We start from the raw sequence: 27,561 nt of genomic DNA, 5'->3' as shown, positions 1-27,561 counted from the left end.
ATTTTTCTATTGAAGTTATCAAACAATATGATTATAAATTATATTATGTATAGATAATATAAAACTTTAATACTAAGATTAATTATGAACACTGACAGCATTAAGCAATTAACATATAATTCATAAAAAAAAAAAAAAAAAAAATCATAATAAACAAACTAATTTCTATAGGTTCTTTAATTTCATAGATTCTAATAAAGAATAAACAAGTTATATTAGTTAACTGCTGAAAATGATTTCTACAGAAAACATAAACTTATACAGTATGTCTTGAGAATAAGGCCACATTACAGAGTTATATGACGATAAAAACCATTCCTAACACAAAAACAGAAAGGAACCAATCCAAATTGAATTATTTGAACAAGTATGAATGTACATTGGTGATCAAAAATAATAATTAGTTAATAATATTAAAAATAGTAGTTTAAAGTACATTTTTTTTCAGTAAATTGTTTTATAAAATAATTTAAATTAACATTAATAAACAGTCACAAATTATAAAATCTTAAGGTAAAAAAAAAATAGCTTATTTAATTCAATTTAATTTACAAAGTTTTAAGAAAAAAAGAGTTTATAAACAGCAAAAATATTGGAAAAACAGGGGATAAGACTGAAAATTACAATTTTTTTAAACAAAAACCTACACAAAACCACAAACAAAATTGAGTACTAATGACATGGTTATAATAATAAGTCTTAATGCCAATAAGTACTATTGGTTAATATATGTATATCAAATAGATAAAAAAACATTTGAAAATGTTAAATTAAAATTAACCATATAAAAATGTATACTATAAAAAGTATAATTGAGTATAAGAGCATAAAAAACTTTATTGTGAAGTTGCAGGGGGTTGAAGTTCTGGATTTTCAGTACGCATGGCATCCAGTTTTGCAAATATTTTTAATGCTGGTCCAAGTTTCATTGACATATCTCTAATTAAATGATCTTCTTTGAGCAGCATCAAAGCCTGACCATCAATTTCATGACTTTCAAAATCTGCTGCTATTTCCTCACTATCTGTTAGTTGGCCAATAAACTTCCGTACATCTTTAACCTAAGATATTATCATAAAATTATAATAAATAACAAATAACAAATAAAAATAAAATAACTTACAGTCCATGTCAATGGATTAATAGAACACAATTCTGGAGCCACATCTGTCTTAGGGTCAACATCAATTTGCATTCGATTAGGTAAATCAAGTGATGAGGCAGTATTACTAGAATCACCAGCTGAACCATTGCTTTCACATTCCTAATAAATATTATTATATTAATTGGTATTTTCAAAAAATATATAACAAAATTACAATGCATACCCAATTTTTTCCATTTTTCTTGTCGGTTTGTCCAGTTTTTGAACTATTTTCAAATATCTTTGAGCATTCTTGTGAACAAAAACGTTTCGATTTCTTTTTAATTTTGAATTTTTGTAATTCTTGACATTTTCCACATGAGTCGCACTTGATTTTGTCTTGGTTGTTATTGTCTGTTTTACTCTTTTTATCTGTAAAAAATAAATATAAATAACAGAAAAAAATAAAAACTAAATAAATCTTTACTTGGCGGTTCTTCATCTAATTTTATGCTTTCCTTGTCCTGAGCACTATTGGAAATATCTGCTATAGTGCAAGATCGATTTACGGGGAATGGTTGATCAGCTTCTTGTATCACAAAGCCTTCAATAACATGGGTCAAGACTTGTGGTTTTACTAAAGCTTTAGGCAATCCTTTATCTCTAGAATTGTCTTCATTAGAAGTAACAGGTAACGAAACTGATGCAGTTGTTTCAGTAGTATTTTCTGCTATTGAGACCACAACAGCTGATGTTTCATTAGTTTGAACAGCTGGGGATGTCTTTGGAGATTCATCAGATTTAATTGGAGGAAGCATTGATGAAGTCGATGTTTGAATTTGGGGAGAAATTAGAAGCTGAGATTGTGTTGATGCCTGAGGAGCACATGAAACAACTGGTATAACTGGACGATCCAGAATAGTGATTTGTTGTTGTGGCTGACTACTGACAATAGCTTGGCCTTGCTGCAATTGATGTATATGTATCTTTTGTGGAGAATTCATAGACATACTCATTACGTTTGTGGTGGGTTTGATGATTTGCTGTTGTTGATATGCAACTTGAGGCGATTGCATACTTACAATTTGATGGTTTGGCGATTGCATACTAACTAATTTAATTTGTTGTTGAGCTTGTTGTTGCTGTTGCAAATGTTGTACTTGCACTGTTTGCTGCTGCTGTTGTTGTTGTTGAATTTGTGGCACAAGTTGTCCAGAACTTGTCAAAATCATTCTAAAACACATAACAATTTATAATTTGTTCATTCAAATAGTTATTTTATAATTACTTGTTGGTGTTCATAGATTGTTGAGGAGACTGAAGAGGTTTGGTTTGATTAGTTTGATTAGCAGCATCTGATTTATGAGGTGCAATACTAAAACCTTGACGGACACCAGTCTTAGGTCTAACTTTGAGTTGAGCTTTTTGCATTTGATTTAAATGCTGTATACCAGTAGTAGTTTGAGTAGAAATTGTAGCATTTGGCCGAATTGTATGTCCCGATGGTAGTATGGAAAGTTGTCTGTTATTACCCATACCATTAGGTGTTGTAACAACTTTGGGTTGTATATCTGCACGTTGTGATTTAATAGTAGTAGTTGTGGTGCCACTAACCATTTGCCCAATGTTTTGCATAACACCACCACTAGTTTGCACCATAGTTTGGCCATGGTGTTGTTGAAGGTGCTGAGGAGGAGGGCTTTGTATAAACATAGGAGTTTGTACTTGTTGTTGTTGACCATCTTGCTGAGGTGCACCTGGACAATAAAATAAATGGTTATTGTATTATTATTTACATTTTTTTAAAACTATAAGAGTATAAAAACAATTATCTTTTAAACATGTTTAATAGAGCATAAAATTAATTTATCACAACTTAGATTTTATAAGTTATGTCAGTTGTATTTTGTGCCTACTTACTAGCCACATACTTTAAAAAAATTTTTCTAAAGAATGGTTAAAAAGTTTGCTAAATAATCTATAAATTAAATGATGACAATTTTATACGAAATTGAAATATACAATTTTAATTTGTATATTTACAAAGTGAATATAATATGTCTCTTTTCATTAAAATTATAAATTATTCATTAATTTTGACTAAACTAAGGTTAATATATTTTTTTTAATAATTTTCTAACAAAAAATTCTTGTTAAATTTAAAAATGATTTATTTATTACTAAAATATAATATTTATATCATATTAAATTAATACTAAATAATAATAATTTAAGAGGAACAAAGAATAATTTGAATTTTTTTGTTAAATAGTGTGGTATAATAATATCAGTATTCTTTTCTTTAAAGAAAAATATAATGATATTTCACTAAATTCTCCACTATAATTTTAACTAGGTAGACATAATTTATTGATAACTCACCTCTTATGAAAATTGGATGATTTTGGGTTAATAATGCTTGAGGCTGTGGTGTAGCCCAAGTGAGTCCTTGAGGAAGTGATGCATTAAATTGCCATGGTGAAAATTGCATTGTTTGAGCATTTTGTTGTACAGTTCTTCCAGTAGCACAACTTGTGTACTAAAAAAACATTTTCCAAATAAAACAGAACATATTAAAAAAGTCTATAGTACGTACTGTTTGTTGCATTTCATTTTGTTTCATATTTGGTTGACTACTTATCACCCCTAATTGGCCGATGACAAGAGTCTGGTTAGTAGTAGTTGGTATAGCAGCATATCCAGTCGGAAATGACGTTGCCTGTCCTTGCGATATTACCTGTTTATGAGCATGTGCTGTGGTGAGCATCTGTTGTGACTGAAATTGTTTATTAGGAGCTGCAATCACTTGTATAGCACCAGAGGTAGGATGTTGCAACATTGTTCCGGGCATGATTAATTGACCTTGAGCATTGTACTGTACAAACTGAGGACCAGCTTGTTGAATTAACTGAACACGTCCATGACTCCAGTCATTGATTTGTTGAATTTGAGTTTGTTGCTGTTGTTGTTGAGTAGGTGTCTGTGCCTGCATAGTATGTTGCTGTTGAACTTGTCCTGGCTGTTGAGCTTGTATATTAGTCATTTGCACTTGCCCCTGTTGCTGTTGCTGTGGCTGGATAGTAGAAATTTGCATTTGACCTGATGTCTATGGAATATTGATGTTTTTTATAACATTCTAAAAGATTACATTATTAGAATAATTAAATACCTCAATAGTTGTCATTGGAGCTGATGAATGAGGGAGTTGCACGGTGCCTCCATTAGATCCATCTGACGACATTTGCATAGTAATAGTTTGCTGACCAGAGGCGACAGCAACTTGTTGAGGTTGTTGCTGTTGTTGTGACTGTTGCTGCTGCATGTCAACTTGTCCCTGGGGCTGCTGAATCATAACTTGTATTTGTTGTGGCTGTTGCATTTGTTGTGTTTGTTGGTTTTGTTGATTTTGCTGGGACTGCTGTTGTTGATTTTGTTGCTGTTGCTGTTGCTGTTGCTGTTGCTGCTGCTGCTGCTGCTGTTGTTGTTGCTGTGCTTGTTGCATTTGTTGTACGTCTGTGGCAGGCTGTTGTTGTGCCGATGCCTCACTCATTTTTGAGCTTGTTCATGAAAGCTTACTAAATAAATTAAAAAAGCAGGTAATATAATTTCATACAAAATGTTATATACAAGGTTATATACTAATAATATATATTATTGAAAATAGTTTACTTTAATTAAAATATCAGTTATAATTAGGTAATTAATAGTTATTTTTAAATAATTGGTTACATATTAATTTTTTTTTTAATTTAAAGTACCTATATAAAAATGTTTTTTTTTCTAACAAGATATTAATGGGTGTTTTTAGATGTACAATATAACATACAAACATTTATATTTATTATCAGTTACATAGTCAGGATATTATACTATATATTAGCTATGAGTTTATGTAATTAAAATTTATTACAAGTTAAAATATTAATTTGTTGTCACTGAGGAGGTCTTTTGAAACAACCGGTAGACCCAAATTATAGAAATATATAAAAATAATACTCTTCCTTTTCCATATTTATTATTGTTTTTACAGAACATTATAAGAACATAAAAATATCTTTTACTCCTTCTTATATTACCTACTGATTTCTATATAATATTACTGTGACACGTTAATGAAATGTATTTTGATAAAACTGTTGAAGCTTTCGTTGATTGGTTTATTCTAATAAGAATTATTGGTAATTTCCAAGTGTCAGTTACGTTTAGTCTACTAGAATTAAAACTAACAAAATATTTTACAAGAGTATTTTATAAATACAAGGCACCCACTACCTATAAATAAATAGCTTTTTAAAAACAAAAAGATCCAGACATTTTAATCAATTACTTTCACTAGAATAAATGGAGAATTGTACTGCTATGGCAGAGGTATACGTAGGTAAAATAAACAATTCTCCATTAATAAATACCCAAATAATATATATATATAAACAAATACAAAATGTATCACGAAGATCTGATATACAACACTTACATTATACATAAGTATCACATATCCTGATATATCCACTCAAATTTATTCAACGTGTAATCGTCAATATGTATAATATTAATAACATTTCCTGTACTTCAAACTTATCGTAAACACGTCCGAGGCGCATAATAATAACAATGTATCATATTTACACGGAAACCTAAAACAAGCGGACACACGTACACTGCACACAACGCGCAAACGCGCACGCGCGCGCACAAACGATATACATATCAACACATTAGAAATTCAAAACACACGCTATCGACCTTTGTTGTCCACGAACTTATGTTTTCGAAGAGCTAAGCTTTTGCAATGGGGGACCGAACAAGTGTGCTTAGATAAATGAAGGCATAAACATGCAAAATATACTAGTCAATAAGTGTTCAGAGTGTACCTAATGCGATCGCGGTCGTGTGGCGGGCATAGATACCATACCTATAGGTTCGGCACTTATTGCTAAAGTAATAATAGTCATAATAATAAAATGTCGTACAAGCACTCACCTCCGGTTTAGCTGGCGGCCAGGAAATGGAGTCGCGAGACTGCGGGTTTCCAATGACGCGAAAACACGATTGAAAGATCGAGAATCGTCGGTCTCGTGATAAAATCCGTTGCGACCGTACGACAGCGACGGTCGAATGATCGATGATAATAAAATGTTTTTTTTTTTCAACAGCAGTCCGTTTTTCAAGTAGTGTAGTGCACTGCACTATAATAGGCTGTAGCTGTGTCGCACACGCGCACGCACAATCCCCCACCGCTGTGGCGTCAGCAGCAATGAGAGCGCGTCTGAGCGTTGGCGGCGGCGAAATATTGACGCACAGTGAAGAGAGGAACGGTCGCGTAACGACGAGAAACGGTCGCGGGTGACATGGAACGGCTGGCAATGAATGGCGGGCGGCGGGTGCCGGGTGGCCGCCGCTGCCGGAGCTTGTTCGGGCGCGGCGGCGCATGCGTGCCACCTCTCCCTCCGACAGATCGGCCGCCCGCGTCGACCAATGGGACACCGCCTAGGCGGCGGCGCACCAATAAAGGTCCACTGGCGCGCCGGTATACACTCGGGATTCCTGGGAGTAATTATTGTAATAAAGCCGCCGCTGACCCGACCCCGGAGGGGCTGTGCGGCGGCACTCGATAACATAATAATACGCATCTATATATGTGTGTCTGTATATACGTAGGGGGCGACGGGACAAAAGATTTATAATATACGAATTGCATTTTTTCTCTCACTCATGTGCGTTCTCTCTCTCACTCCCTCTCACTTCTCTCTCTGTCTGTCATTCGCCGCTCCCTCGTACGATCTCCCTCGAATTCTTTTGTATTAAATGCTGTATATACATGTTTTGCAGCGGTATATTCTACATATATCTGTATACGGCTATATATATATATATATATAACCGCCTATATGCGTGCGACATTTTTTTTTCATTGAGAATTGTCGGTATTCCGAACGACAAAATAGTCGTGTGCGATATTTATACATACATACATATATATATATATATATATATATATATATAACGGCGCAGAGACTTTATAAAACGACATTCTGGGTGTATGTAAATCCAGTAAACGCCCGAATGTCCTGCAGATATATATATATATATATATATATATACATAGGTATCGACGAATGTGTGGTCTTATAGAAAAACAAGGTTTCATAAGACATATGTGATGATAATATATAACAATATGACGACATCCTTATAATACGATCCTATATATATTATACACATCAATGTTGATGGTATTCATTATGTTTAGGTATCTATACAGAAAAATATCCTGCATACCCGAAAATCATCACGAACTGAAAGACACGGATTTCATAGATGCACGGTTGGGGGCCATCGTCTGCTATTCTCGAAGGTCATAAAGCCTTTAAGGTATATATATAATATATTAATTTATATACATTATACATATATTTCAACCCGTTTAGGATAACATTTTATTTAATGTATTCATTGATACTATTTATTTTATCTAAAGTGACGGGCATCTGTTGCTGCATACCTCTTATATATATATATATGTACCTACCTGTACTATACATATACCTATATAACTATATATATACGTGTGGCTAGATAGCCGCAGTCACTAGGCCGATATACATATATGTGCAATATGCACATACATTATGAGCCACATGAATTATTGGTAAAATTATATGATGTTTATTGAAATCGCCTATATTACAAATCTATAGCGTTCTGGTGACGAGAACGCATGATTCATAGACCACTCTGTATACACGCACGCCCGGCAGTCGTGTACATGTTTACGTGCGCAATAACGGGAGAAATACGGTTCGCCGCGGTGTGCATACTGCGTCGTAGACCGCGGGACTCATCCAATGCACGCACGGGAGGTGGAAAAGTTTTTAGGAACCCACCCACCGAGTACCAAACCAACCGACACGCACACAGTGTCATTCATTATGTTTTTGCATTTAATATATACGTAAAAAGGTATATAATATAAATATATAACGCTTATATATTTTATATATTTTATATAGGTATATATAATACATATGTATTATATAACTACAAATAACACATTGTATACCTACTTGTATATCTAAACCTACCTAATAATTAGCAATAAACGCCCGGAGTATAATTGATATAATATATCGTATATTATATACCTATTAAATAACCCATTTAATTTCATATATGTATATGTAAAAGAATTTATTATAGTACATATAAATATAACTAATAAGTATAAAAGATATAATGTATATTATTTAATATACATTAAATATGCTTTGATCGAATGTATATAACCTTATTATTAGTATACGCCTTAATAGTATATTAGTATATAAAAAAATAATGTATAATGAGTGATTCTTCCTCGTTTTTTTTGCAAGATCTGTTACTAAAACGTTTTTAAAGGATTTTTTCTTGTTGAACTTAAACAATAACATTGTTTTAAAAAATTATACTTCATAATATCTTTTTTTCGTTGTATTTTTTATTTTTATTTATTTTGAACGGCATCATAAATTTGTAATGTCATATTCTGAAGCAGTTTATTTTTCCAAGTATACTTTGATACATAAGAATCAAAATTTGGATAAGTTCCTGTACCTATATGGTTTGTAAGTATATAAACATTTAAAGTTTTGAGTTTCGAGTATTGTAGCTAGACCAACATTTTTCAGGGGTTTCCTGCTACACTTCACTCCTCAAACTTAACCTTGAAATACTTATAAACTATACCTATATAAAGTTATATAAGTTATTACAACTCACAATAACTATATACTTATGCAGTCAAATTTAGATTTTATGAAACGAAAAAAAAAATTAATTCCAAAAAATATTCAATCTCAGAATATAAAATTAAAAATGTATAGGTAAATGTTGTCGTTCAAAAAATGAAAAAAATTTAAAATTATAATGATAAAAATATTAAAAATATATTTAAAAAAAAAACTTTGCAGAGACAACACATGCGGGTATGGCGTCCTCTTAAATAGTCCTGTTACACCCTGTGTATATATTTTTTTAGAATTGTATATTTTTTTTGGTCACACATCATATTATTTCAATTCATTAAGTTTTAAATAAAAATTAGATAAATAAAGTTATTATATCTTTCTTTGACTCTATATGTATATACATCCTATATAGTGACACCTGCAACATAGAATTATAATAAATAATACAATAGATATACATATTATATTATATACTACATTATTATTGTAGTATACGACGGTTACATATTCACATATAATATATATTTACAAAATATATATATTATATGATATTTATTTATATTTTTTTATGTATATAAAATATAAAATATTATAGGTAACGCGTAGTTATATACATTCATTTCATATGCACCTATATCGACAGAGGAAAAACATATACCCTAATATATACCGACATTTAAGATTATATAGATATAAATAGCAGATATATACATAATAATATCATCATATATATTATAATAAATATAATATTATACACAATAAATGCTACACAGTTGTGTGTTATATTATTAAATACATTTGAATATATATGTGTGTGTGTGTGTGTGTGTGTGTGTGTGCGCGCGCGCGTGTGTGTGTGTATGTGTGTATGTGTGTTTGTGCGTATAATAGTACATACTATTATAATAATGTATTGCCTTATGATATAATATACAATATATAGATGCGTTATATAATATATGAACAATAAACATATATAAAATGAATACACTTCATATTTATAGCTAAGTATTTAATTACTAAATAACATCATACATACATATATAAATAATCTATAGTAAATATTGGCCCTATATAGAAATATATACCTTTATATACAATTATAGACTATATTAGGTATATCTATATATATATATTATACATTTATAATAGGTATAATAGGTATATATATTATATTTACTACAATATATATATATGTAGTTGTATGTATAGAGTATATAACAATTTGAGCTTGCAATAAAAATATATATTTATGAGTGTGATATAAGCGTGATTTCAGATATATATTATATAGTAAATTATATATATCATGGAAACTGCTGTAGGAAACTATATATATACATAATATGTCTATAATATATATATTTATATATACGACTGAATATACTGAAAAGATAAATAATGTATATGTATATATTATAAATGGATGCCACACCCGCATGTCTTGGTTATATTATAATAAATAATATACCCACCTATAGAAAATTTACGTTCAAGAATCCATTTTGTATTATGTTGGGTTCCAAAATTATAATAATAAAGTAAATTGACCGATTATCGAATTTAATTTTAAGAACTATAAATGACATTATCTACAGGCTATTGCTAGTGTAGTTTGTATGAATATATATAGGTATGTGAGTATTTTCCTATATGAGTTAAGATAAATAAGTGAGTTATATCTACATTTCAATATAATAATGCAATTTAAACTTCAAACGCTAATAAACAATTGTAGTTTTACTATATATTATGTTAAATGTTTTCACTTTATTTCTGAAAAATATAACTTATAATAAGAAATCTTGTTCTTTTTTTTGATTTTGAACGATAAATTGTATCCAAATAAATTGAAAAACTTACATATTTCAATAAATACTCCAAAGATAGTCAAAACATTTTAAATATTAAACCTATCGCATACCATTACCAAATAATAAATATTCGGATAACAAAATAGATTTTGTGAACCACCCATATATATAATATCTGCAACTTTAAATTCAGTTTATACTTTTACAAATATAAATATACGTATATATACTTATATATTAATTCAGCTAGTAAACCAGGCTCATCTATATAAATTACATAAAGACTCAAGAATGTTTTTACTATTCTGAAAGATGAATAGTAATAATATATATTAATTAATAATAATAGTCTTTTATACAATCATCAACATTTTTTTAAAAGTACAAGAAGTGGGTATACCGTTCGCTGTATAATAAATTATAAATAAGTGTCAATAAGTGGATCACTGTAATGAAAGTGTTAAATTTAAATTCAATGATATACAAATGCCATAATTTTACAAAAATTAAAAATTATTTATCAATTACTATATAGTTTTACAGCATATATTATATAAAATTTTGTTTTGGCCGAAAAAGGAAGGGTACGTTTTTGGTTGAAAACAGCTATGCCCATATAAATACAATTTAATTAAAATTGTTGAAATACTATTTTATACATAATATTAATTAGTTGTATTAGGACAATTTTATATTATTATCATAACCTATAATATATTCTACTAGATATATAGCTTTTGGCCGTAAGCTTTGTTTGCGATAAATTTTAGCAGTGAAAGTTTAAAATAAATGTTTTACTAATAGTTATTCAAAATATTATCTACACAACTTCTTTTTTCGATTTTTACTATCTTTTTAGATCAATAAGCGAAAGTGAATTAAACATACTTTCTGTGGTTCAATTTTAATACTGAAAGTATTTATATGAATTCGTTGACATATCTTTTCTATTGTATCCTATATAGAATTGTATTCAAATCACATTTTTAATTGAAAGTATTTCCTAACGAACATAGTCCAGAGCTTCGGAAAATATGATATAAAATTGAAGAATATTATGAAAAAATATAATTCCGGAAAAACCCGAGGTTTTTGGAAAATTAAAAATTGTATTTACGTTTAAAATAATCGAAGTACAAAATAAAATCCAACTAAAAAAATAAATAAGTAACCTGTTATTGTCATTTTATACATACTATATCAATAAACGACATACGTATTAATAATTATATATATATATATATATACTCGTTACTCGTAAATCGTACTACAGTATTATTATACTAACAATTAAGTAAATTAATACGCGGATATTTCAATATTTATCCTAAAAAGTAAAAATACTGGTAATAACATAATAATAATTATAATATTACAAATTTTAATTATTATTTATAAATATAAAGTAAGAGTCCCCAAGATTCATCCACTATGTATACATACTATACGTACTGTAGACTTTAAGTTATAGTACCTATATAATATATATTAATTATTTATATATTATATGATTATCAACTATCATTATTTATTGGATTATATTATTTCTTTTCACTTTACATTATTACTTTTTTAATTTTTTACTAAAAAATTGCAGTTTAAACCATTTTTTATAAAATTTTACAATATTTCCGATAAATCCGGGTTTTTTGTGTGTAAAAACTATATTTTTTGGAAATTTTGATCACTATAGTTCATCAGACAACAACAAATACATACATTAAAATCGGACTTTTGCAGGAAGTTTAGGTATCCTTTGTTAGTGGATATCAATGTCATAAAACAAAACTATACTGACCGAATTTCATACTCGTATATAGCTTTTCAGCGGTTTTTTCTATTTTTTACACTTTTAAACTATTTTAAATAAAGTTTATTATAGACAACGTTTATATTTGTATTATATAAAGTATGTATAGGTATAGTTAATTTTAAAAAAACTGGAACAAAAAATCGTTTTCAATTTTTTCCCCTTTGGGTAACCCCCTTATACGGGTCAAATTTTTAAAAATTCTTTCTTAGCAGTTGCCTACGTCATAGTGGCTATCTGTCTGCCAAATTTCAGCCTGATTCGTCCAATGGTTTGAGCTGTGCCTGCTGTGCGCGTTGATAGATCAGTCAGTCAGCTTATGAACACAAATCAAGATAATAATAAGACAATAAATAAATATAAACTTACGTAAAAGCAAATTCCACGAATAACATTTTTAAATTGTAACAAAATAATGAATATACTCATATCATAATCGTTATAGGTATATACTTTTTATCATTTAAATATATATAATCATCATTTCATCAAAAATTTGAGCTTTAATGCCATGAAAAATAATGTTGATATTACTCTTATATTTTTAATTTTTTTTATTCCCGCAGCAGTATGAACTACACTATTATGAGGAATAATGTATTATATTTTTAAAACTTATCTGACATTTTTTTTCAATTGTCTATACATATAAATAGTCATATAAAATATTTTGAAAACTATACCATGTATTGAAAACGCTATAGCTATATGACATATAATCATTTAGTAAAAATATCAAGTATTATTAAGGTTATTCGTTTTTGAGTTACAATAAAAAATTACAAAATAATAAAGATATGAATTTATTGTTAAAAACTGTAGTTTTGGTCTATATAGCGCATAAAAAAATCCAGTTTCCTTCAGATTATTATTAAAAAAATAGATTTTTACTTTTGATCTCCTTAAGTACTAAATTAGATCTAATTTACTTCCAGAATTCTTCCCCAAATTGTGTATGTCATATGTATCTATGAATTATTATATAGTAATATTAGTAATAATTAATTTGTATATATTATTATTTACTTTACTATATAATAGGTAATATGTCATCCATAATTAAAATAAAATAATTAGAAAAAAGTACATACTACGATTTTAAATGCCGAAGACTTAAAAAACAAAATACAAGTAGCACGTAATATATAATTTACATTTTTATAATTATTTTCATTATTATATATCTTCATATTTAGCTATTATTATAGCTACCTTATATTTCGGATGTACATATAGGTATTATAAATGGAAAAAAAACAGTACATTATAAAAACAAATAGGTAATAAGTATGTTTATTTATGTTTTATACTCTTATTTCTGTTTAAAAACAAATATTTAAAATAATCGAAAATATTATTTTGATTTTTGAGTGAAAGTTTAACATATTATTTAAAATCTCTTCAAAAACAGATTGTTCCTAAATCGTAAATAATAAAAAATTCATTAGACCATAAACTTTACCAATTTTGTAATTAGAAAAAAACTTTTTATGTAAAAATTGTTTAGAAAAAAATACTCAATCCAAATCTGTAAAAAAATTAGTGTTGTCATTCAAAAAAAGTAAGTTGTATATTGCCCATGAGTGTATCGAAAGGGTTAAAAATTTTACATATATATCTGAAAATTTGTATTTAAGTACTTTCTTTCATTCTGTGATAAACCCATTTCAATATACAATAAGATCATCCAACTGAAATATTAAGATGTACCTCTTATTGGGAACATACTGTATATATACCTATATGTCGATGTTGTATATCCTATATGTATATAATTGTATAAACGAAATGCTAGCTGTTTGTTGGTAAAAGTGCATCATATATATAATCTAAAAACTGCAGATGGACTAGACTACGGATTGGACTAGTGCGGTCTACACTGTGCGCGTTCATTTCAAAAATTATTTTTTTTACCATATTGTATACCTATTATATTATATGGATTATTTTCAAAGTTCATTGGGATTGACGAAACCACAACGCCATCACGGCCGGCGCCACAGGACAAAAATATAGTTTCCACCGCACTATATAGTCCTACATATTATATACCTAGAATAATGGCTATAATAATAATAACTCATTTTGTATAGTTACGCAGTATGTACATTATATTGTCATGTACTCATATTTGTGTATGCGGGATTAGTATTGTATATAGAACATATACGCTATCATCGTTTATTGATTCGGTTCCATATGTTTATAAAACGATTTATGTTTCGTTTATATACGTGTATAATTATACCATGCAGAATAATATAATATTATATACAAATATATATACTAATGATTATTATGATTTAAAATTATGTAAAACTTTAGTAGATATTAAAATTAAAATTAAATTTTCGAAAACAGAATTGTTGGGAGGTTGGGCCCAGAGTGAAATTTTCCACAAATTTGTGAACTTTAATACTATTTTCTGCAACGTAAGTATATATATAATACGTTAAGTTGAAACCAATATGCTATTAGATTTCAAAACTATAATTTTTTTTAATTTTCGTTAAGGTTTTTACGGAAAGAAAAATTGGAAAAGTTGTTTGGAGAGTTGAAAAAATTCGGGAAAAATTGAAATTGGTTTTTTTATGGGATTATTGTATGAACTCGCGACCATATCCATGCATTTGTTAAAGTTTAATATATGGGCAGAACATGGTGACAAAAATACTCTGAACTATTCTCAAAAAAACGTTTTCCGGCTTAACTATATATTGTATTTAAAATATAAAAATGAATTATCGGCAATAAATAACGTTTGCCAGCTGGGTCACCTATATAGATATATTATAGGTTAATACAGAGGTATTCAAACTTTTTCATCCCACTACGGCTCCTTTTCGTGTCATCACAATATTTTTACGGCTCCCAAATTAGTATAGGTACGGAAAAAAGTATTTACCAAATAAATTTGGGTGAGGAATAATGACAAAATAACAATGGTTATAATGGTTAGGTTTATTACGTATTTAAATTATTTTATAATGTATTAATAATTATTTACAGTCGAGTCGCGATAAATCGAACCTCGATAAGTCGAAAAACTTGACAACTCGAATTTTTTTTTATTCCCCCAGATCCAAGAAATATAAATTATACATAATAAATTAATATAAATTCGAGTTAGATAACTCGAATAATACATATCTCGAAGCGAATTTTTATCTCCCTTCAACTTCTGAGTTATCATGACTCGACTGTATTATCAAACAATTTATTTTTTAAACAATTAATTTACAAATAAATAGTTAATATAGAAAAAATGAAATAAAATATTTTATGCTTCATAAATACAAATTAAAAAAAAAAATAAACTATTACAACGTATTGCTAATTTCAACTCAAATCTCGAAGTCAAAATGAACATTTTAATTGATAGTTAAAACGAACTATAATTGCTAAGGCAATTAAATTTAATGTTATTTTGAATGTATTAAGGTTTTATATTAACACGATTAAATTGAAAATAACTATATTAATACTCCTCTTGATGTTAATTCAAATATAATATTTGTATAATTTGATAACTACACTGTCAACAATATTGTTAAGAGTTAAATCAACATTAGTATTTCTATGTGTGATAGAATTTATAGTGAGGTGGACGAACTTATTGTGTATGTTTCATAATATGTACAAATCTTAGTTCTATATATAAACGTTTACATTTTATCGATATTTTTTTATTCTTTTTAGTTTCCGGTTCTTTAACTCATCTCCTATTTCCCAATCCTGCGAAATCCTTATAGGAGTCGCGACGCACAGTTTGAAATGTTTGAATACTTCTGGGTTAATATATATAGTTATATATTAGAGACATATATTTATTATGTATGTTGCTACAACATAGTTTAATATATATATATAAGATTTATATTATATATAATATAAATTATCGTTATAATATTTATAGGTATACTACAGCAGTCAGCAATTATCATCAGCGAAATATATTATAATAATTATGTTGTATAACATTCAATTTCCGATTTACGGGTAAATAATTCAACATCATGTATACATATCCTACTATACCCCAAGACTATAAACTATTTAAGATATATATAAGCTAAAGCTATATACTGCCTATATATACTATATAGTATATATGTATATAGGCATTAGGTTATAATAGTTATTTTATAATGATCAAATTTATATTGTACGTTGACACATTGTACATTTTTGTACCCATATATATATGCATGTGATATATTCTACAGAACAGAGTAAGGACTGCATCGTTTGCATGTATAGATTTTATTTTACAATATTATATTATATAATTGTTATAATTTATAATAATCATAATATCACATCACCATATTATATTGATGGCATACACTAGTTGTGTTCAAACAGATAAGTTTCTTTTTTATATCATAAACTCTGAAGGTAGGTACTATTATATAATTATAGTAGTATATATATATATAGTAGAATAAATGCAATAATTAATCTATATAATATTGAGCTATAGAGTGTCTGTAATCTGTATGTATGGTAAATATTTAACAAATTAAACCTAAATAGTATATTTTATATTGATAGGCATTCTTACTTTTCAGTGGGGTCAAAAATAAAATATTTAGACTTTTACTGCTTGTATATGGCATATAGCTAGGTATGTAAGTAACAATAATACATTGTTGAAAATCCACAGTAGGTGGGTACTTATATTAATATAATCAGGAGCAACTAAAAAAAAGTGAATATAAGTTGATATACCAATCTGCTATGTAGGTACATTATATAGATGTCAAGTGGGTCACTGCGTGTAATGGATGTGTTAAATTTGAATTCAACAATAAATCATTGTATTTAATGTACGAAAAACAATTCTATAAGCAGAGAAGGTCTGCCAGTTTAATGGCTATTATAGGTATAGTGCTATTATAATAAGCAGCTTTTAATAGCTTTATTATTAACCTATAACCTTATAGGTAATAAAAGAGGTTATATATTATTTTATGATAAATGTTTTTTAATAATATATATATATATTATATATAGCTATATTAAATTAATTTATTGTACTTAGTATAGTATTATTAAATGATAACATTTTTTCAAAATAACATTAAATTTATTATTTTATTATATAGTACTCGTATTTAACAATTATTATTGTTATTAACTAAAAAGTGAATAACTATTATATATCATATTATAACACTTATTAGTACAGTAAATATACCGCAAAAAACTGCAGTGTAAATATAATTAATGATCATATATACCTATTATTTATTATTATATAATAATAAAATACCTAATAATATCTTAAAATTAATTAACATATTATATGTTATATGAAAATTCTATTGCGTATAATAAAATTAATAATATACGCAAAAGTTTTAGTCTCAAATCGGCCATCACGAATAATGTAGATAATAGAATTATATAATTAAACAATTATAGCATCTATATTTATTCATATTTCATGATTAAAAAATTTATAGTTTCATCGAAATTTGATCTACAAATATTTATAAAAAATATAATTGTGTATGTGCATTTTTAAATTTTTTTAGTTCGATATAACAATATGAGTAATAATTTGCATATATACTAAATTTTAAAATATTAGATATAAAAATTGAAGATCTAAACAATACTTGTAATAATTGTAATTTTCGTTATTTTGATAAATTTTGTAAAAAATTGAACTTCAAATGTATATAAAATAAAATTGTGACAATGTATATGTTTTTATTATTATATACACTCTGGCCTCTCCTATTCAAAAAAATACCAACTAGATCTAATTTTTTACTAGAAAAAAACCCCAAAGTTGAAAATCAAAAAATTTTTGTTGCCCACAAAAGTACAAAACTAAACTTGATATGTTATCATAAGGAAAATGATTTAAATGCTTAACAAAACAAGAAGAATGACTTATTAAAAAATACGATTTAACGCACTTATATATCTACCTAACAGAAAATTGTTTAAGAAATGCTCTTAAAATTTATTTTTAATATTGAAAAAATTTGTTTGATTACATAAATTTTTATTTTTATGTATAATTATTAGTATCATTTTTCTCATCTTCTAGTTCTCCGCCTATCTTTTTTTTCTTTGAATATAGATATACATTGGTTATACACTTTTACCTTGTGATTCATAATAGCACTGTATTATCGGGTGTTAATTAATTTTTATCAAATTTTATCCTATTTAAAAATGAATTAAAACATAAAATTTGCTTCAAAAAGCAAAAAAGTCTTAAAATTGTAGAAAATGCCAAAAAAGCAAAATAAAAGTTAAGTTTTTTAATTCCTTGGTGTATCAAATGAACTTTGTGTTTGAAAAGCAATTTACATTTAAATCCGTTCCCTATATTGATGATAATACATTCTATTAGCACACAAAAAAAAACACATATATCATTGTAAAATTAATTTATATTCATCACTCCGCTTAAAATCTACAATAAAAAAAGATTGGTTATGGTAAATAGTTGAAAAGTTTGTAATTGGTACTTGGTGCATGTAATAAATATTTTAGTTGTGTCAAACAATGTGTTTAATTAAAATGAATTAGTTGAACAATTATAGTCAAACCTGCAACTTGCATCATTACTTCATATAGTTATTACAATTTGCAACTTTAATAAACTAGTAATTCAAATATAAACATATGAAATTGATGTAGATATACAAATATTAAATAGTTATACTGTTATAGCAACCATATAATAACCATATGACGCAACTGTCCTAACCAATTCAAAAGTTAGTATTTTGTATATTAAGAGTAATATGAATTGTGAAATGTCAAATGATTAAAATTTGTTTTAAATACAAATATATACAATTAAAAACGCATAGGCACATCTGATAACTTTTGCCTGCACATTACACACATTAACTAGTTCAAAGAAGGATAGCCTAGCTATATTAGGGGCGGATCCAGACCAAGATAACAGGGGAGGCGATTTTTAAAGGGCACACATTAATTTTGATAAAGTATTTATTTATAGGTACATATATACATATGTTACATTCCACAGTATCGTACAGAATAAAAAAAAATATTTTTTATAGTGGATAATAGTAATAAAAAAATATATCACTATAATTTTGTTACACTTAAAGTATAATTACGTCAAAAACTAAAATCAGGAACTTAAACTATTTTTTTTTGAGATCGCCCCAATCGCCCCCTCTGGATCCGCCACTAGCCTATATACATACCCTACGATATGTACCTTGTAATTAAAGTTAAATGGCAATAATGGCATATAATTAAGATTAACTTGCACTTATATAGTACCAATTAAACGATATTCGCCAAAAAGAGTTATAATCGGTTACACGTGCAAATGATATGTTCTCTAATAGTCTAGGTGCTGAAAGCTAATGGCAAATACTTGCCACTAGTACCAATAACACTATTGTGTACGTTTAGACGTAAAATACTATACGTCAATACTAGTAAAATATTTATATGATACCTATAGCTATTAAATTTACTACAATACCTACTATTTATGCAAAAAATCATATTGGGATAAAATGGTTTAATGAATATCGCTATAAATATAACTGTTATTTAAGTTTATATTGTTTTAATTTAATTTGTTTTATACACAGTTAATTTATTTATAAATAATGAATAAAATTGTCATAACCAATTTTCAATTTATTTTAATAGTTTTTATATATACATAAAAGTATGCGCCTTTTTACCCCAGCCATGGGGTAAAGAAACACATATATTAAAATTTTTAATTGCTTATATAACTTTAAAAAAATGAAAACTTTCGAAAATTGCAATTTACATAATATGCATAATAGGAAAACAACATCATAACAATATTCCAAAAACGTGCACCTACTTATATATGCTATCACATAACAGTTGTTAAATGAAAAGTGTGCCATTTTAAGTATACTCCATATAGTTTACTACATGGTTGTTCATAACTGGCTTATAAATTAAGATATCATATAGGTAACAAAAAAGACCAGGGATAACAAATATCTGCAAGACTGTAACGTCGATACTTATAAGTTTGATCTCTTTTTTTTCAATTCACTCTAATATAATATATTAAAGCTAACAGAACAATAATTGCTAAAAATTAATTCTACTGAATGCAAATTCGCTTTGACGCTATAACTATGTTAAAAACAGAAGACTGCAGTGATGGTTTTCCGTTCTGTGTACATAAACCGTACATCTACGGCTTACCATGGCCGAGGTAAGCTATATCTACATATGAAATATAATTTTCATCACCTACCGACCTACCATATATAATAATAATGTATTGATAAATCTACGCGTGGATCTATTTTTAAATTGCAAATTTGCGTTAAATGAACTCTGGATGACAAATTTCTATTCCTCTGTAGTCTGTAGTCTGTACCTATACTATTCATAGCCATATGCCTAAATACCCAAGTAACTGCACTCTATAGATCTTACAAAGTATTTTGCTCAATTTTCAATGTAGGTACCTACCATCGATTAAATTGATTTAACCATCATGGACCACAATAGGTCGACTTTGATATGAGAATAATAACTTTTGCAAATGAATTCCTTTATTCTTAGCACGAACGTAAGTAATATAAGAATATAAAAATAAATACTAGTTATAGGCATTTTATTATTAATCTAATAATCTATATTTCTTCAGTTGTAACTTGTCATCAATATTGTCTAATGGTGATATTAATCAAGTCGTAAATCGTACTATTCGTACTGGTAGCATGATGGGACGATTTTAAATATCTTAAATATGTAATAGGTACATATAATCACAGATACCTAAAATATTATATTATATTTATTATATCGTAATATAGTATTATTTTATTACCATCTAAAATTATTAATATATTTATTAATTATTATTATTATTTTAATATTGATTTTTTTTTTAGCAATGTGCCATAATACATTGTTCTGTGATACTACGTACTAACACAGCTGTTGTTGTTTATATGATGTTATCTAGACTATTTGCATTAAGAGGCGGCTGAAGTGGTAAAGATAATGCACTAATTAGTGATAATGCGCCTAACTGGACAATCTATAATACAACTATAGTAGAGTTGTACTAGATTAGGTATTAGTTTTAGAAAATTACAAAATGTAAATAGGTACTAAATAATTAACAATACTAACCCCGCGTTATAGAAGACGTCGTAATTTAAATTTCTGTTGAATGATCCATTAAAACCGTTTCGTTTCCAATGGCAAACGATACGGAAATTCTTCACTATTTATGGAATGGGAAGTTACCTGTATGTTTTCAATTGGATGAACAAGAAATTCATGGTATACAGAATCCAGAGCCGTTTTACTTGATGGTACCCAGAATGAGTTACTTTCCGTTGGTCTGTGATAAAGTAAGTTTTTGAAAAATATCAATGTGATTTGATTTATATTTACCAATTGAATGCTATTGTTGTGAACCATGGTAGTCATTCAATGGTAGGTGTGTGTGTGTTTTTTTATGACCATGGACGTATTATAGTTTGAGAATCAATATAGCAATATACTTGGTTGTATTAGTTACGGAGATTATTCTGAAAAAATATTATTTTTAATTTCTCCCAGTAGTTTTAACCCATATTTTGTACCAATTTTGACTTTTTATTATTATTATTATTGTAAGTAAATTCATAGTCAGTATAAATACAAATTTACTCGGTCTTCAAGAGCTTAATATTTTAATTCAAGATAGCAAGAAAAATAAATAGCTCAAAAAATAGAACCTTATCTTATTAATCTATCTTGAATTGAAACAATAATTTAGAAGATTTTTCATTTAAAAACAAAGCTGGTTCTATTTACATGGAGCTAGAAATATTAGCTTTACACTATTATACTATCATAATATCATGAAATAATAGCCTTATGTAGCAGACATTATACAAACAAACTATTAGCTAGTATAATAAATGTAATTTATTGAAATCTAAATTATATTTCCTAAGGTAAAAAAACATTTTGTGAAGCATGTGGATCCTGAAAAACAAGAAATGGAAATGTGGTTAGAATTTAAAAATATTCCATTAAAATGGTAAGTTATTGTATTAATACTAATTTAAATAGAAAAATTTCAATTTGCTTGCATATTATGATTATGTTTTACTATCATCAAGATTCAAAACAATGTCATAACTTTGAAGTAAATATATATCTTCAACTATTATTATCTAGTTACAGAGTTAACTAGGTGTTGTGCCAATCTTGCCCTAAAACCAGCTAACCCATTTGAATTAATTAACTATTAATTTTTTTTATAAACAATGTAACTGTTGCAAAATGTATTAACTTATGAGTCATGGATCATATTTTTATGAACCAAATCATTTTTAACAATTTAAATTTTAAAATTTTACACTGTTACATAGCATTATGCATGGGTTGTTTGAATTAATACATTATTCTTTATTATTGTTGTTGTAGTTGGATTAGTGGTGATTGAATAGTTTAATGACAACATAAACTTATCTAAAACTATCTTATTTCACATATATAGTAGTTATCTAATGAAAATCTTTTTCTCATTTCAGCAATGTTACTGATTAAATGCAAATAATATTTTTATTTTGTACAGTTTTATTATATTTATTATTTACAATATGACAACTATAACTTTATATTAGAAGTTAATATTTTTATAACATTTAGTTATAATTTATAGTAGGAATAATCCTATTGGTGTTCTTTATGATCTCTTTACAATTGATGATAAACAAGTTGATTTACCATGGCAAATAACTGTTCACTTTGATAATTTTCCTGAAAATCAAATACTGAGATGCTCATGCCGGTAAAAAATTAACTACTGATAAATATGTGCAAAAAAAAAAAAAAATTATAACTTTTTTTTTTAGTGAATCTGTAGAATCTAATTTTATGTCAGCAATGAAAGAAGCTGATATGCTAAAACACAGAAGTCAAGTATTTTCAACTATGCAGCGACATCAACACAATCAATTATGGACTGGACTACTTAATGGTGAATAGTTTTTTTTTTTAAATATATTATATTTGGTAAAATAATACAATACTATGTTTTAGATAAATTTGATCAGTTTTGGTCAGAGAATAAAAAACTAATGGAACCATCTGATGGCAGTTATTTTAAACATATACCTGTACATTTTTATCGATCAGGATCATCAGTTATGACACAAACATTAGTTAAGCCAGTTTCAGAAGATGGAAACCATATGACTTTGGGAGAACTGATAAAACTTAATTATCCATCAGTAGATAACCGTAAGTTTGTCTATAATATTTTCAAGCTTGTTGTGATATTAAAAATATATTATTTATTTTCAGCTAAAATTTTTACTCATGGCATTTGCATACCTCATGAAACGCCAGTTCAATGGATGAGTGAACACATGAGTTACCTTGGATAATTTTTTACATTTAGTTGTTATTTAATATATATATATAACAATTAATATATAAAATATATAATATATTAATATATGTTAATATACATATTAATGTGTTAAAAAAACTTGTGAAATAATATTGATAATTCTATAATTTCTAATAAGATCACCAATTTTTTACATACTTAAAAACATTTTTTATTAATTTATGCCAGGCACAAACCGGCCTTTTTTTATAGCCTTCTTTTTTATTTTTTCCTTTTTTTCTTGTTTCTTTTTCAATAAATTATTTGTACGTTTATCTTGTTTTTCTTTCTTGGTCTTTTCTAGAGTATTTTTTCTTTCTTCCCATTTTGTTTTACTAACCTTTTTCTGTCTATCTTTTCTAGCAATGGTTTTTTTTAACAATTCCACATTATCTTTAACTTTTACCCCTTCAGCTTTGGCCAAGACGTTATTCCAAGCATCACGTTGTTTCAATTCTTTAGCTTTATCACTTTCACCAGACTTTTCTAGTTCATTATACATTTGTTGCTTTGTTTTAATTTCATCTAAAGCCACTTTTGCATTTGTACTTGTTGGAGGTGGAGCGATTTCGGTTTGTTCTCCTAAGAAATTTATTCGATTGAATACTAATTTAGCCTTGCTATTAGTGCCATTTACTTTGGAAGATTTTTCATTCGATTTTTCAACAGTGTCTTCAGATTTTTTTTCACCTTTAATTTTTTCATGTATCTTTTTTTTTCTCTTAATTTTATTTTGAAGTTTGTTTTTAATTATTTTTCCTCGGTATGTATATTTCTTTTCTAAATAAAAATGAAAAAAAAGCATATATTTAGTTATGATAATATGTAAATGATATTTTATTAATAACACTATTAATTTGTAATATTATAAAATAATTGGATTTAACTCATTACAGTAGTAGTGTTAATTAAAACTTTAGTTATTTTACTTGCCACTGGATATTACTAAATATATGAACCTGACTAGTGACAACTAATATTTTTTTTTTTATGTAACACAAAAATTATTACAAACAGTAAAGTAAATAAATTTGAAGATACTGCTATACAAAATATTTCACCATAAAAACCATTTTAAAATATCCACAAGTTTAATTTGAAATATTACATGCTTTGGTGCTACTGTATATTTGAATCAGTATGCAATTATTACAAGTAACTAGAATAATGTTCACAAAGAGGACACTATTGATAAAAAAGCAAGTTTTATAGTTTGGATTGAACATTTTAATACAAATGGTACTGTACTAACTTACATTTAAAATCAAAATAATAGTTTTTTAGAATATAAAGATATATTTTTTGAAAAAAATAAATGGCATAATAAATTAAGTTCTAAGGTAAATAATATTTCTTACCTCTTATCGCAGCAAGTCTTGTATGTAGTTCGTCTAAACTTTGGGCTCTATTTATTTCGTCGCTTGCCAGTATTGGCTCTAAAAAAAATCAAACTGTCAAAAACATAGTTAAAATATACAACAAAAAAAACTGATCAAAGCTTACTTCTGATTTTTTTATCACTATCACTTTCTTCTGAATCTGAAAAAGTATACATAGAAATAAATTAAACTTCATGAATGATTTACAAAAGAGGCATTCAAGTTTAAGATGGATGACATTTTTTGGATTGATTTAAACAGTTCATATTGTGTATAAACAAAAAATATAAATTTTAATTGTGTAAACAACTCGACATAAAAAAGTGAATTTAACTAGTTACTAATATCATTCGATAGTCGAAACTAATAAGTTTTTTTATAATTATTTTGTATGAAGTATAGTAATATTTTTCTGGCATTGAAAAGGCACATGTTTATACAATAATTTACCTGAGTCTTCTACACGCTCCGGTAATTTCACTTGATTTAGAATGGCACTGACGAAATCATATTCTTTATTGAAGAGGTTCTTTACGTTGTCTGGGTTTAACGACAACATTTTTAGTTTTTTATTTATGTCTTAAATAATAAATTTTAATTCAGTTGTCAGTAATTGTTAAACTTTATTATTTCAAAAGAATAACACATTTTTCAATGGTCTGTATTCTATTATCATTTATTTTTATCACCATTGTCGACAACGTTAATTTTTCAAGTATATAATAAAATACCATTTTTTACGTAGTAAAATAGACACACTGTTTGTTTTACCAACTCACGCGGCTGCAACATAATATTCCATTTCTAACAATAATATTTAATTTTATTATTAAGGAATATGGATCGCGGCTATGAATGTATGGTTTTTACAATGATGTAATTGGTGTATGTGGTCATGATAAGTAGTCGATAAAACTCTTATGGATTTAGAGGGAGGTTTAAGGTTTTGGATATCAAATTGAATCTATTTCAAATCAAGTTTGTACTTTAGAGGGGTAAAATTTCTAGTACTTGGTTTGTATATCGTAAAAACAAAATAATTAAAGAATAACTGAAATTTTTACGAATATACAATTTTTGACAAAATTAATTTGTTTTGTTTTGGTGGAACAAAAAAATGAATAATCTTAGGAACTAAAAAAATGTTTACCTTTGGTAAAAATTATCCTTTTCTATACGTGGTGTAATTTACAAAATATTTTAACTCCTTTTGAGCTATTTATTCTTTTTATAATTGTTGATCAAAAATTATTAATTTAGTAGAAATGCTTGAAAATTTAATTTAAAGATCCTTATAAGTTCTTAATTCTTCAATTAAATAATATCGTAAAGATCTCAAAAATGTACAAACCAAACCTTACTTTATATCTTGATCATATCAATCTGTTTTTTCTACACTATGTTATTTCGTCCAAATTTGAATTTAAAGTGTCTATAAGAAACAATTGTGAATTGTCTATATATATTTTTATTTTTCTATAGAGTCAGTAAGGAGTACTTATGAGTTATGACGAATCTTGTATTATATTTTTAGAACTTAAAGACATGAAAAGAAAATATTTTGTAAAATTTTGACTACAAAATAGTTTTTCATTTTCTATATAATATGTTTTATTTATAACTTCAAATAAAAAAAAATTGTGTATGGATATTTAATATTTTCATATAGAGAATAATAAGAAATAGAACTTATGTGAAACCTTGTATTATATTTTCAACTTCGAAATAAAAAAAAGTTGTGGATTATTAACTATAAAGTAATGTTGTGTAAAATATGTAAATATTGTGAATAAAAATGTATTATGTATGACATTTTTTAATTGAAAAATAAATAACTTATGAGAAGCTTTATATTAAATTTAAAAAAAAAAATCAATTTTGTATTTACAAAAAAATTCCCATTTTCTTTGTTTTTCTTGATTATAAAAAAAGTACTGGGAATTATTTATCTTTCTATGGTACAAACTAAATGTGTTATCCAAATCCAACCGCAAAATTAAAAAAGAAAACATTTAAGAACTCCTTATAGTCCTGTTTAGTTCATCTGTTGATTACCTGCAGTAGGTATAGTTACATAATATAGTTATAAATGTATGATTGATTATGCTATTCAACATAATGTTAGTACATTTGAATAGAGTAATAAGGCTATATCATTAATATAAATATTTTTAATGTTATTTTATAGTGGTCTTCTAGTAAACTCATACTAGCTAGTATTAAAAAAATATAAAAATAAACACTGTAGAAAGTACACACAAAAAATATTTTTAGATACTCCTTGTTTGATGTATATTAGTTATCAGAAAAAAAAACAATAGCAAATCCAGACAAAATTTATTT

The 27,561-nt window shown here is 26.9% G+C and overlaps 3 protein-coding genes across 6 annotated transcripts; 1 reads left to right on the top strand and 2 right to left on the bottom strand.

Moving 5' to 3' along the window:
* Nucleotides 1-579: 579 nt before the first annotated feature.
* Nucleotides 580-6,362, bottom strand: LOC113549575 (mediator of RNA polymerase II transcription subunit 15). 4 transcript variants are annotated; one of them, XM_026950944.1, is made up of 9 exons: nucleotides 6,065-6,362; nucleotides 4,254-4,659; nucleotides 3,822-4,190; nucleotides 3,467-3,623; nucleotides 2,373-2,841; nucleotides 1,572-2,317; nucleotides 1,329-1,516; nucleotides 1,124-1,264; nucleotides 580-1,061 (listed from the first exon to the last, which is right to left on the bottom strand). In XM_026950944.1, the coding sequence occupies exons 2-9, from the start codon at nucleotides 4,632-4,634 to the stop codon at nucleotides 837-839; spliced, it is 2,676 nt and encodes an 891-aa protein (XP_026806745.1). In that variant the 5' UTR covers nucleotides 4,635-4,659; nucleotides 6,065-6,362; the 3' UTR covers nucleotides 580-836. The 4 variants fall into 4 exon arrangements, with proteins under 4 accessions (XP_026806745.1, XP_026806744.1, XP_026806742.1 ...); XM_026950943.1 differs by having other exon boundaries at nucleotides 3,681-4,190; nucleotides 6,055-6,361; XM_026950941.1 differs by having other exon boundaries at nucleotides 3,681-4,190; nucleotides 6,065-6,360.
* Nucleotides 6,363-21,647: 15,285 nt separating this feature from the next.
* LOC113561038 (autophagy protein 5) lies at nucleotides 21,648-23,935 on the top strand. The gene is made up of 6 exons (XM_026967221.1): nucleotides 21,648-21,803; nucleotides 22,395-22,480; nucleotides 23,111-23,236; nucleotides 23,301-23,425; nucleotides 23,488-23,688; nucleotides 23,752-23,935. Exons 1-6 carry the CDS (start codon nucleotides 21,648-21,650, stop codon nucleotides 23,832-23,834), a joined length of 777 nt encoding a protein of 258 aa, XP_026823022.1. The 3' UTR covers nucleotides 23,835-23,935.
* Nucleotides 23,936-24,014: 79 nt separating this feature from the next.
* On the bottom strand, nucleotides 24,015-25,885 carry LOC113548843 (surfeit locus protein 6 homolog). Its single transcript, XM_026949928.1, has 4 exons — nucleotides 25,669-25,885; nucleotides 25,343-25,378; nucleotides 25,198-25,275; nucleotides 24,015-24,619 (listed from the first exon to the last, which is right to left on the bottom strand). Exons 1-4 carry the CDS (start codon nucleotides 25,775-25,777, stop codon nucleotides 24,015-24,017), a joined length of 828 nt encoding a protein of 275 aa, XP_026805729.1. The 5' UTR covers nucleotides 25,778-25,885.
* Nucleotides 25,886-27,561: the final 1,676 nt, after the last annotated feature.

The sequence above is a fragment of the Rhopalosiphum maidis genome, chromosome 4, assembly GCF_003676215.2.
Source record: "Rhopalosiphum maidis isolate BTI-1 chromosome 4, ASM367621v3, whole genome shotgun sequence".
Taxonomy (NCBI): domain Eukaryota; kingdom Metazoa; phylum Arthropoda; class Insecta; order Hemiptera; family Aphididae; genus Rhopalosiphum; species Rhopalosiphum maidis.
The sequence above is the reverse complement of the archived record's forward strand: the minus strand, read 5'-3'. Positions and strand labels throughout refer to the sequence as shown.